The sequence below is a fragment of the Lonchura striata genome, chromosome 1, assembly GCF_050655825.1.
Source record: "Lonchura striata isolate lonStrDom1 chromosome 1, ASM5065582v1, whole genome shotgun sequence".
In the NCBI taxonomy this organism is placed as follows: domain Eukaryota; kingdom Metazoa; phylum Chordata; class Aves; order Passeriformes; family Estrildidae; genus Lonchura; species Lonchura striata.
The window spans coordinates 30,429,542-30,442,393 of record NC_140703.1 but is presented as its reverse complement, the minus strand read 5'-3'; the positions used below and the strand labels follow the sequence as shown (position 1 = coordinate 30,442,393).

Sequence of the window (12,852 nt, the reverse complement as noted above, 5' to 3'; positions counted from 1 at the left end):
TGTATAGAGAACTTCATTCTTTCTTTATATGAAACTGTGTCCATTTAACATTGTACATTGTGTGTTTTCTTTTCAACATGTAGTGTGTTACCAGATGCTAACTTACATAGTATTACAACAAACCTACCTTTCATTAGCTTATTGTTAGCCTTTGAATATTTGGAGTTAGTACAGTATTTGAACACACAGTTTATGCTGAGACACTGATGTCTTGTATTTTCTTGGTGAAAAACATTCTCAGACTGCCTCTTTAAATATCACTATTGCATTTTTATATATTGAGTGTATTATACTCACATTAAGGAACACAATTTTGCCAATATATCCAATATTTTTATAATAACATCTACAAACTGGACAGTGATCCGAGAAGTTGAAAAGGCAGATAATGAACATGTTAGCAGAAATATTCGAAGCAAGGACTCCATCTGCAAAGGAACTGAGTCTGTCTGACTTGGGGACCAACCAAGTTTCTAGACAGAGCTGTTCTCCACAGGCTCAGGGTGTCAGCACCTTTTGGGTCAAGGTGTTGGCACATGAACTGATCTGTGCTGACTGCACAGAAATTCCTGTGCCTGGTATATAACACACAGTTACCACAGTGCAGAGCTGCTCCTGCACTGAAGTAGCACCAGCTTCAAGTCCCAGGGAAAAGAAGCAGTAACATGGAGACATGTCAGGTGATGCTCTCTTTTACTAGGCTGAAGTTGGAAGATATGCAAGTTTCTGCACTATGCTTTAATTTGGTCATCCTAAGATACTTTAATTGATGTGGGTCCACAGTGGATTTCTGGTGCATGATAACATTTCTTAACTTCTATAACCATGCAGGTAAAAAACATATTTTTTATGAAGTGACTGGAGTCAAGACAGTAATACCTTAATTAGTAATAATAGTAATAATCTTAACATGGCATTCTCTGTGCCTTCTTACAGTAAGAGCTGTATATAAAGAGCTGTATGTAAGAGCTCTCTGGGGAAGCAAGGGGTGTAAAGTACAAGTGGAGGAAGAAAAGAATACTGGAGGAATGAAATTGTCTGATAAGAAAATGGAGAGTAGGGCTGTAAGAATTATGGTCTGTGAAGAAGAGATGTTGTTAAACAGGCATGTAAATGGGCAACAGTAAGCAACCAGTACTGTGGGGAGAAGTAATTGTGGGAATGAGCATCAGGATTTGAACTCAGTGAGCAGAGATGCGGACATGAAAAAAGGTTATGTGCTCTGACGAACAACCAGCTGTTCTGGGATCCCAGTAGGTCAACTATTTCCTCCCTGACTTCTTATTGAGTTAGTTAAGAAATATAGGAAGCAAAAAACAAATGTTATGCTTGTGAAGTAGTTGTTGCATTGCCTAGCAGCTGCTCTAGACCTGTAGTAAATAGAAGTACACCTCTGAAGTCAAGTGAATCCCAAGTTTCACTAAGACTTCATCTCATTTATACACATTGGAATGTTGAATGCCTCCTGCAAGAGAGCACCTGGCCCTTCTCAATGTTAACAGGAGGCTGGCTGCAGTCCTGGACCAGGCAGTAGCTTAGTGGGAGGTGAGTGGATTCTGTGAGGGGTGAGAAATGCTCTGATGGAAGTTCATAGGAAGACAAGGGATCAAATGCCAAGTGAGAGATTGAGTATCATAATTCCATTTTTGTGTAATGAAGAAAAGAGGCACATGGGTGGTCAAGGACTGCAACACAAGGACTGGAGGCTGGAATTGCTGTTGGAAGAAGTGGTGTGCTATTTGTTGCTTCAAGTGACTACCTTGAAGCTCCTGTGCTGGAGGTTCTCCAAGAGCACTTAGAAACTGACTCAAGAATATACTAGAAGTCTAGAAGACATCTGGGATGGGGTGAAAGGGTTGCCATCAAGACTTAAATGTGTAGGCATTTATATGAGCAGGAGAAATTAGCATGGCAGCTAACCCAAAGCTGCTCTTGTCTGTCAGCACAAACACTTAATATTGGGTAAGAAAATTGTCTTGATCTGAAAAACAAGCTTACTTTAGAAGAAAAGATAATTTTTCAGCAAATTTACAAAGAAATAGTCTAGGCTTTTCTGAGTTATAGATCATGCTTAAAAGTGATGAAGTCCTATTCCACTTTGAAATACTTTCTCATTAATTTTTCTCAAGTCTGTTCCAAAATTAATTAAGTCAATTTGAAGTCCTTTTTTTAATAGTTAGAAGTAATGGTACTTGGCCTTGACTTTTATTGCCATTTTGTGTGGTTTAATAGTTGTATAACTTTTTTTTTCTCCCACACACATTTGTAAGAGATTCACAGAAAAGAAAACAGACTACATCAGTAAATAAATTCTTCCTGCTAAGTTATAGATGTTGCTCATAAAATTTAGCGGGGAAAAAAATCATGCAGCCACAGACATAATGAAGTTGATTATCCTGCCACAGGACAGAATCTGAGGATTCGTATTGTATTCGCTGTGGTGGGGGGGAACCCTCATTTATAAGTTGAGCGGTCTTGCATGCTCTTGTAACTTGGCATGTAGCAAGCATTTTCACATAAAACATTGCTGTTCTACTTCTGAATATGGTGGAATTCTTTGGGAAGGTCAGGGAGGTAATTGATCATATGTTGACAGCTCCGGGCTCTGAGAAAATGGTCATATGGAGGGCTGGGATGCAGGAAAACAAACTTTCAGAGATGGTAACTGTCACTTAGCCAAGCTATACAAGTTTCAAGCTTTTTAATCTTTGCTCACAGCCTCAACTTCTTAGTCTTTTTTTTGTTTGTTTTTGCTGTTTCTCTGTGAACTCTTTTCTGATGTTGACATTTTACTGGTCCTGATGCATGGACAGTGTTCCAGGTGTGATCTTGAGCTATAGCCATATTTCTTTATAGAGCTCTTTTAGAAATTCTATTGCTTCCAAAATGGGGAGTTTCAGAACTTTGATGATCTCTTTCATTATTCTTTGACCTTTGGGTCAAGAAGTAGGTTTCTTTCAGGAACTGCTCAAAATGTTCTTTGCAGCTAGAAAAATAAGACTTCAATGTCCATGGGAGTTAGGATGGCAATCTACTGGGACATTGCATGAATTTACAACAAAAATGTTTGAATTTCTCTGCTCTGTGACCCTAAGTTTCTGTCTCAGAGTGGATATAGATACTGAAGTGTGGATATAGAAACTAAAGAGAAACATACAGCTTTGGTGCAAAGGAAATGAAAGAATCTACCACTTGGTTTCTGAGACCAGCTTTTCGCCAGTCTTGTTTACAGATGGTTTGTTTTTTGGTTGTTTTTTTTTTTTGCATATGCAGTCTAACATTAAAATTATGGTAGTTGTCAGTCTCTCTGCTGTAAGATATTTTAACTTACTGCAATTATCAGTTCTGTGGTCATTTATACATTACTACACTGACAGAACGGGAGAAGAGACACGCATAAATGAGGCTTTTTAAATTACTTTAAGATATAAAAGAATATGGGGGCAGAAAAAGTATGTTTATTTTGCCAATGCTTTGTCACAGAATACGGTTGTGGATCGGATTTTCTCTGGTATCCAGCCAACTGGGACCCCTCATCTGGGTAACTACCTTGGAGCCATTCAGAACTGGGTGGATCTGCAGGAAAAGTGCAGCTCAGTGCTCTATAGCATTATGGACATGCACTCTCTCACCATGCCCAAGGAGCCAGCTGTCCTGCGCCAGAACATCCTGGACACCACTGCTGCCATCCTTGCCTGTGGGATTGACCCCAAGAAGTGTTTCCTGTTCCGCCAGTCACTGGTGAGTGCTCCTGTTGTGTTGGACTTGTTTCTGATTAAGTGGCTTTCCACAGATCTTAATGAATGAGTGTAGCATTGCTGAACTCGTTTATCTTGTTTGTGTTGGTGGTCCTAGAAAACGTTAGTAGTGTTGGATTTCAAACTTATCCCTTGCTGCAGTTTTGAAATTTTGAATGCTGCAACCATGACTGAGAAGCCCATTTAGGGATAAGTACACTGTAAATTTCTGAAGCAGGGCTAGGAGTTTGTACAGGTTATAAGTAAAATACTTCTAAGACTTCTTAGAAGACCAGTAATTTGTCTCTGTGTCACTTTAGTCACAAAAGGTTAACTCATCAATGCATAAACACAGCCTGTGGAACCATAAAGGTAAGGAAAACACGTTTCTATGCTTTTGTATCAGCTCTTGCCACTTATTCTGCCAGCTGCACAGTAGGTGATTAACATGGTAGGTTTTGTATCAGTTCCACCATGATCATCAGGAGGTTACATCTTCTCTGGGACTTACATTCCCTTGTTTACTATAACCTCCTTTTCATGCAGAGGGTTTTCCATCTGATCTGCTAATTCATATGTAAACCATGCACTCCTCTTGACTACCCCAAGGGGTACTGGGCTTACCTTCCCACTCGGCATATAGCTATCACATGTTATATTTTCCTGGAACACAACATAGTTTCTTGCTCAATGAACTTTCTGTTACTAACTCTAAACTGGCAAAATTCTATAATTTCCACAGACACAGATGTGTCATAGCTTCTGCTCTTGTGAAGACACCCACAAGTGTCTTGCAACAGAACTGCAAAGGTGATCTGAATTTTATCGGTGCAAGCTGAAATGGTGTTGTACTCTCCCTTTCAACACAATTCTTTACAGGCAGAGTTTCCTGGGGTTGTTAAACTGCAAGTGGCAATCATAGCTCTATATCCCTGGTGAATAATGAATTGATGAAGACATATATACTTCCTGCTTCACTTTTCCTCTGTATTAAAAAACCAGTCTAAACAGATGAGCTCAGATTTCTAGTGGAAATACTTTTAAATAAATTCACTCAATTTTTTTCAAATCTGTTTATCATTTTAAATATGTTACCAGCTTGGGTTTTAATTTTCCTCTACTCTGACTTGCCAGCCTCAAAATGATGAAGTCATTAGCTGGAATAATCGCAAGGTGAGCTACAAGCCAATGATGCAGTAAAAACCAGTCTAGAGGTGTTTTTTTTTATTGTTTTCAAGCAACTGAACAATTCAATTAGTTAAAACACAGGACCAGTTACTAGATACACAGAGAGGACTCTTTGGGATGAAGGATAAGTGCTTTACAGGTTATGGTTAGAGAGGAATAAAGTGAAGGTTTAAAAAATTGCAAATCATATGGAGAAATTGTTTTAGCCACTGAAGAATGTAAACTGACAAATATCAAAACAAGTTAACACCTGGAAGATTCAACACAAGCATAACAGTGCTGCATTCCACAGTTGGGCTACAAAACCCCATGACACAGGATACAGTGTATGCTGAAATTTATATGAATTCAGAAAGGGACTCGACAAATTAATCTGAAAAATTGCTTTGGGACTGTTGCATATCTGAGCAGTCACCTCTGTAGGAAGTGGTGGGAAAGTATCCATGCTTTTCTGCACTTGCATTCTTTTTTTTCGTTGGTTGCTGTCAGAGATGGATATTTGATCTGGTCCAGTGTTGCTTTTCTTATGTTCCTACTGGTCTAAAAGCTAAATTAGGGCTGTTCAAGGTCTTGCTAAAACCAGCACTCAGGCTTCCCTTGAAGTTAGCAGATTATGAGTGAGGATCTTACAATTGCACTCAGCCACAGAAGGTATGTTGTATCTTTCAAAATATAATAATGCAGAGATTGAATATTTGAACCCCCAAAGAGAAAGTGTCAGACTCATGAAATGATGGCTCTCTGTGCAGTGCTTCTACAGTACCAATGCAGTCAAAAACCGATGAAAACCTAATCTAGCTAAACTTGAACATGTTCAGCTTTATCAAACAAAAGTTACCACCAAATACAATTCTGATTTTCCTTATGATGGTTAGGCTGGCCTCAGTTAAATAGGCTTTAATTTGCCTTTTTACCTTAATTTTTCTGTGTCCTTATCTGTCCAGATCTAATGGTCATTGTTCTTATTAAATATAAACCATTAGATTAAATGTTTGAATTGTGTCTGATGTCTTGAATGTTATTCTTACCAATATTTACCACACAAGAATCCATATAATTCTCAGAAGTGGCTGATTCTAGCATATTTTTGAAAGCTCATTGTCACACTGCAATCAGAAGAACTGTTACAGTTGTTTGTGAATATAGACTGTTTCAACACTGGTTCAAGCTGAAGTGGTTTCCCCAAACCAAGGCTATACAAGCTGTATGAAGTGGTCAGGTATACCCAGAGATGCACTGTGATCTGTTACATTTACATAGGCAGCACCAGATGTTTCTCTGGAAGCAATTAAAAGGAGTATCTGCATGTAACTCTTGATGTGAGGAAAGGAGACAGGAACCTTGCTAATGTGATTATTGTTTTAGTATGATAATGAAATAGTACGTTATGGAATGTCATAATATCAAGATGATTGTTCCTAAAAATGAAGGTGTAAGATGGATTACAGCTATTGCTAATCAAGAAAGTTTATTGCTTGATTTTGATTGGAATTTTCTCAGATTTCAAAAAAAAAAAAAAAAAAGAGCTGGCCTCCTTTTCAGCCACTGTAGCAGTCTCCAAGGGTGGTCTAAAAAAGTCTCACTTGTGTTTACAAACATTGACTGAGATGTAAAGCAAAGTGACCAAAACTGATTGTATACTGAAACAGGGTGTGCACTTCCAGAGGTCAGCAGGAAAGCAGTGAAAATCCAGCCACAAATAGAGAACTGGATTAGGTATTTGATTATGGACAGAGTAGTTTTTTTCACTAGCAGATCAAACTGTTAAATGAGAATTCTCAGTAGCTTAGCACGATGTAAATATTGTTGTATTTTGAGTTCTAGCTAGAAAATTAACAAATCTGTAGATCACAGAAATGTTTCTTTAATTACTCCTGAATGAAATTTCTGGTCATTATTTTAAGTGAACATCATGCAACAAAATTATTGTTTATGAACTTTTTGTTTTAATCACCAAAACTCACCACAACTAATGACTTTTTCTGTACCCTGATTCTGTAGCATTAAGGCAGAACGAAATTCGTGCACTACAGAGGTATACTTGTAGTGGTAAGCCTCACTAAGGGAATTATTCATTCATTCATTCATGTAAATGCTGTTGTGTTCTCTCACTTTCTCTGGATTACACTGGGCATGAGTGGTCTAGAGTTACTGAAAAGGGCTTGGGTTTTTTATTCTTTATTTGTTTGTTTGGCTTACTCTTTCTGTATTTTGCTGCTTGTGTTGCTTCTCTGGAATACGTTGGCCATATGTGAAAAAAATGATGCTACTTTGTTTTTCAAAAGGCCTGTGCCTTTTGTAAGGGTTTCACTTACTTTACTTACTTAGGCTTTTTTTTCAAATCTCTAATCCAGAGATAATCTGAAATACCTGCCTCAAGAGTTTTCATACACTTTATTATCCTTTTCAATACAAGCAAGAGACAAAAGGCTGAGCAATATGAATCACAGACTAATTGCTGGGATTTCAAAAGTGTGGTGAGAGCAGATACCTCTCATGTTTATGCTAGGTCCAAAAGGTGCTGTTACGATAAGGATACAGGTAAAGTACACTTGGAATCCTAGAACAGAGTTCAGTGATGCCCTCACCTTTCAACTAAAATTAAATAGAAGTGACAGAAATTTTGCATAGGCAAGTTTTTTATTGTGTTGTTTGGGGAATATATGGCCTATGTTCTTTTGTATTGGATTTACAGCTAAATTACCTATAAATGGAAAGTGCTAGTTGGATGAGAATTGGTTTTGTATGCTTCATAATTTACCATTTATACATTATATTGTTTTAAAACTTGTACAAACAGTACGTTAATGGCTGGCTGTATATTTGGTCTTAATGCATTGCAGTTCAACAAATATCTCCCACACTTATATTACCATATAAAAACTTGAATTCCAGCTTAGGGAAGTAGTGGCTACAAAGAACAAGTGATGATAACTTGAAAATATTTAGAAGCAAGAAGGATGGTGATGAATAATTAGGGTAGTGTTTGGAACCACATTGTCTGTGAAGGGTTATAAACAAGCACATTTACTTAGAGTATCTCATAAAACAATTGTGGTGTATGTTGGACAGTAAAATGGCCTCCCAGTGAGAGCAGCTCTTTCATTACAGCTTGTTTAATTATATTTTCTCAAGTAGGAAGTTATAGAAAACTGACAATTTTAGTAAGAATAAAAAATAAAAATAAATGCATATTTCGAAATAGTGCATTTTTATTTGGAGTACAGCTGGCAGAAGTATAAAACCCTCTTAGAGAAAATAATGTCAAGATATGCTTTAGGTGGCTGCTTTTGCCTATGGGGCATAAAAAAGAAGTTAAGGAATAATGACTTATACAACATATTGTGAGAGCATTAGAAGAAACAGAAAATATATTCCTTAAATTGTGCCATAACTGATAAAAGCTGTAACAGTCATCTTTCATAAAACTTAGATCTTTTATTAAAACCAAAAAGGACTATGGTGGGGGGGGGGTGGTAAATAAAGAAGACAGTATGCAATCTGCACACATGGTAAACTTATATGATATAACCTATTTTTTCTGATTCGTGGTGGGTACACTCCACATTTCAGTTCTTACCCATAACCATCTTGTATCTCATCTGCTTCACAGTCAAAACAATATTAGAAACTTATTTTGCTTTTATGTGGTCTCAGGCTGTTCTTCCTGTCCACCTATCCATTGTAGCAGACACATGGTAAATGTCCCAAGAGAAACTAAAATTCCATCAGAGTTGATTCAGCAGGCAGTGCTTGATATGCTGCATGAATACTTCTCAGAGGAGTCCTGTGAGTTTCTGGACAACATAATGTTCAGTTTCTGGGTGGAAAATTGCAGTTTTCATCCTTCTGGGTAGGGTGATTTATTTTCTGAGTATAATCAGCTGCAGTATTCTTGCAGTGTGCAAGCAAATTGAGGCAGTAACTCTGGGAGGTGGGAATTTGCAAATTTGTCTTAGCCTTAACTCCAAAAGCCAAAATACAACAATATAAATATGTGCACTGTTTCATTGCTGTTATTTTCCAGAAGTATCCATCTGCTTTGTTTTGTGGGCAGAGTTTGAATGGATTCAAACTACCCCTTGTCCAATTTTCAGAGGGGCTGAAAAGCTTGCATTGCATCATAGCTTATAAATTCATTAAAGTACATTAATTTAGCACGGTCCATTGAAAACTTCCTGTCATAAGAGGAAGTATGTGACTGTTTAATTTAGAAAATTATTCTGCTTCTCTCATTCCTCTGTTTTCTCTCTCATGGACTGGGCTAGACATAAGCAGAGCTCAGTGGGAAGGAAAGTCATGGTTCACTGGGATTTCTCTTTTTTTTTTCTTTTCTGCCTTAATTTACCTTCTTCATCTCATTATGTAGATGTTGTATTTTCCTCTCTTCACCAATCTTCTGGACACACCAGACTAATTTTTCAAACAGTATTGTGGCTTATACTAGGAGAATGTTTCTGAAAATAAGTTAATTTCATAATAAGTAAAGGAGAGGAAAGGGTTCTTTGGCCAAATTACTGTGGTATATCAGGGTTTATAACCAGAAAAGTTTGATTCCAGTGGAATATTCTTGGTCAGGTTCTTCAAAAAGGAGAGGCAAATCTAATTTCTGTATGTTTTAGCCAAATATAAATATGTGACTAAATTGTTCCAAAGTAAAGGTGAAAGCTGTAGATACTGACACATTTACTGACAGTAACTAGGTAACCACCCCCAATTCAATACATTGCTTAACATGTTCTTTAAATCTGATATTGCCTTTGTAACCATAAACTTATTCTACCCAATCAATTATTTCTTTGAACAGAATTTTGGGATACTGTGGCAAATTTTTTGTCATAAGAGTACCTGCACTGTGTGCGTTTGATTCAAGAGTAGTCTATTTTTTGTCTTGTTTATGGTCTTTTTTTTCTTTAGCTCTGTAATATAGATACACATTGCTAAGTATCTTGAACGTATTGCCTGCAACCTTACGCATAAATAAAACCTTACTTGGTTTTTAAAACCTGGGTATTCAAGAAAAATGTGAGCATCATTTGCTTTTAAAAAGGGCCTCTTGAATATTGCAGAAGCTCTTACTGGTACTTCTAGAAGAGACAAAAGTCCTAAAAAAAGGTTTCATTTCTTTTTAAATGTGGGACTCTTTTCCTTCTCTGTTCCAATTTTTTGTAGTGCACTAAAAGAAATCCAGCTATTCAAATTGCCTCCTGAGACTGTTTGTTTGTATTCTACTCTATCAAAATTAAATCTTTTAAATTTACTGCCCCTTTAAAATGTAGACCTTAATGAGGTTACTCCTCTGAGGGAAAGCTGTTTCCACATGATAGATATGCAGCAAATTGGCAGTGCCTTATAGAGAAGGGCTATAGGTTGCAACTTGAGGAAGTCCATCTTGAAAATAAAACACTGCATCTCTTTTTGCAGAAAGCCACTTCAGCTGCCAACACACAACGTTCTATTATAACCTGAGATAGCTGAGGACCCGTGTTGCTGATTTGCCTGCTTTCAAATCTGCTTCCAGTATTCATGCCTCTCCACTGTTCTTGAATCTCACAGCTTGCTGTCTTCCTCAACTGCATGTTTCATCATAAAAAGTCATGTAGAATTATTTGGAATAAAAGTAGCTACTGTTTTTTCCATGTATATATCATTGGTTGTGGCAAGGGAATATCAACAATAATTTGGTAAGGAATCAAGGATCAAGCTAGAATCAAGAACAAAAATTAGATCTACAGAAGAAGCTCTGAGATTGTACTTCAGCATATAAAGCTCCAGAGATGATCCAAATATGAACTGTGACCTAAGTTCAATAAATTCAAATGGCTGTACAAGTAAATAATTAGGAAGCTGTTTGTCTTTAAAAAGGGAGTAGCAGGGTGCTCAGGTGAAGAAACAGAAGTGTTTGTGCCTTTTAGTTAACTGCTCATTATCATTTGCACCTCTGTTAAATACATGTGCTTTAAAAAAAATTAAAGGAATCTGGGTATGCAGCCCTGACCTTGTCAGGCCACAGGGAAGGAATGTAAGTCGTTTGCTCTGGAAATAACTCTTTGATTACTGATTAATAAGCCAGGTTGTGGGGGATGCTTAATGCTATGGAGATTGAAGGAGGAAATGTGTCCCTGGTAATAGCATAGAGATGACCATCTCAATCCTTTGAGAAATATTGATGGTATTTACAGACTTGAATGAGATTAGGAAAGAAAACTGTTAAAATGAGTAAGAGCACAGAGCAGGAAAAAAGAGAGAAACTTGTTATATTTACTGAGAAGAGCAAAGGGTAGGATTTGGGCTGTCTGAAAAGGGGGAATTGCTATATGGATCTGGGTAAGATTTTTTTGGAAAATTTTAAATGGAAATAGTTGACTTTGTAAAGTGAAACAATAAATATAGCACTTAAAAACTGTTATTCCTGGAAATATTTTCAGCAAGGCTGCAAGAAATTTTCCCAAGAAAATTATGTTTATACTGAAAACAGACTATTATATTTTTTTTCAAGACACAAAAGTAGCTAAAGTTGACCTGGAGGATTTGTTAGATAGCTGATTTTCAGAATTACCAGTGATTGTGACATTCTTGGAGTTTGGTTTGACATACAGTTCAGGAACTGTCACTGGTTGAGAGTTTTGTTAATTGGAGATGTAATTCTGGTTTTCTACCATTTGAATTATTTTTATACTGACGTACTTGGGGGGGAGAGCACACTGAGAAAATTATGTCTTCATTGGAATAGAGTTAAATTTATTATTATCTGTTCTCTTTTGAAAGATTGCGTAATCCTGAAGTACATCATAGCTCTGCACAGTAGTTTGTTGTCAGATTTTAGAATACGAAAGAAATTTAGTTCTTTATTGGTTAAAATATACACAGAATAGCCTGAATTAATTGGCTCTCTTTATGCTTTTATTTCTTTAAATCTTACTCAGATTATTGGGTACCTCCCTTTAAAAAATAAACTTAAAAAGCAAGCAGAGCACCTCTCTGACACTTGTACTCTTTTTAATGAGAATTGTGTGAAAAGTGATGCTTCTTTGACAAAGATTTTCCTCGTGATGGCACAATAAATGCTACCTAACACAACAGGAATCAACTGGAAATCATTTTGTAGATTTATGCAAATATGAGATGTCTCTTCTCCATTTCCTTTTCATTTCACTGTTGAAAGCTGCATAGGCTGTAATGCTCACTTATTTTTTTTTTTCTCTTTTTTTCTTTTTTTCTTTTTTTCTTTTTTTTTTTTTTTAATGTCACAGTCAGCAGTCTCATGTTTCTCAGGGATTCTTGCTGGGAGCAGTTCTAGTAAACATTCTCCTTCATGACTTGAAGAAGGTAGTGAACAGAAGTTCACAGGAAATGCCAAGTCCTTACGTGTAGCCAAATGCCATGCCAAGGAAAGGAATTCCAAAAGAACTCATACAACAAAGTGGACAGGCAAATAAGGGTTAGAAGAGCTTTAAATACTTTAAAGCATCTGGGTAAAAGTATTCTAAACCTTCTTCACACAATGCAGGAAAGAAAGTCCTGGAGTCATCATTGGCAGTTCTCTGAAATCATTGGCTCAGCACAAGCAATTTTCAGAAAAGCTAATGATATGTCATCATCACCACATCACCAGAAAGGGTATTGTGAGTAAGACAGAGATGACATTTTGTCACCATACAAAACCTTAGTGTACCCATTTTTTGAATACTGAGTGAAGTTTTAGAGTCTACATCTCCACGATGAACTAAGGAATTAGATATGTTGCAAAGGAGAGGAATTCATGCAGCAGGGGACAAAGTAGCTGCCTTAAGAAGGAGAAATTCAGAAGTCAGGGTTGCAGAGGAGAAGGCTGAGACATATGCAGTCAAAGTTTACAAAATCAGGAAAACACTCAATAAGCTGGATGTGGAATTGTTCACCAAATTGTGCAATATAAGAAACAGGT

General features: G+C 36.9%; 1 protein-coding gene across 3 annotated transcripts in view; it reads left to right on the top strand.

Moving 5' to 3' along the window:
- Positions 1–12,852, top strand: part of WARS2 (tryptophanyl tRNA synthetase 2, mitochondrial) — a 44,159-nt gene that overhangs the window by 17,099 nt on the left and 14,208 nt on the right. For all 3 annotated transcript variants that reach the window (XM_085572705.1, XM_021549027.4, XM_085572722.1), the window contains exon 2: positions 3,484–3,741. In XM_085572705.1, coding sequence (XP_085428831.1) covers positions 3,484–3,741 — 258 coding nt within the window. The remainder of the gene's footprint in view (positions 1–3,483; positions 3,742–12,852) is intronic.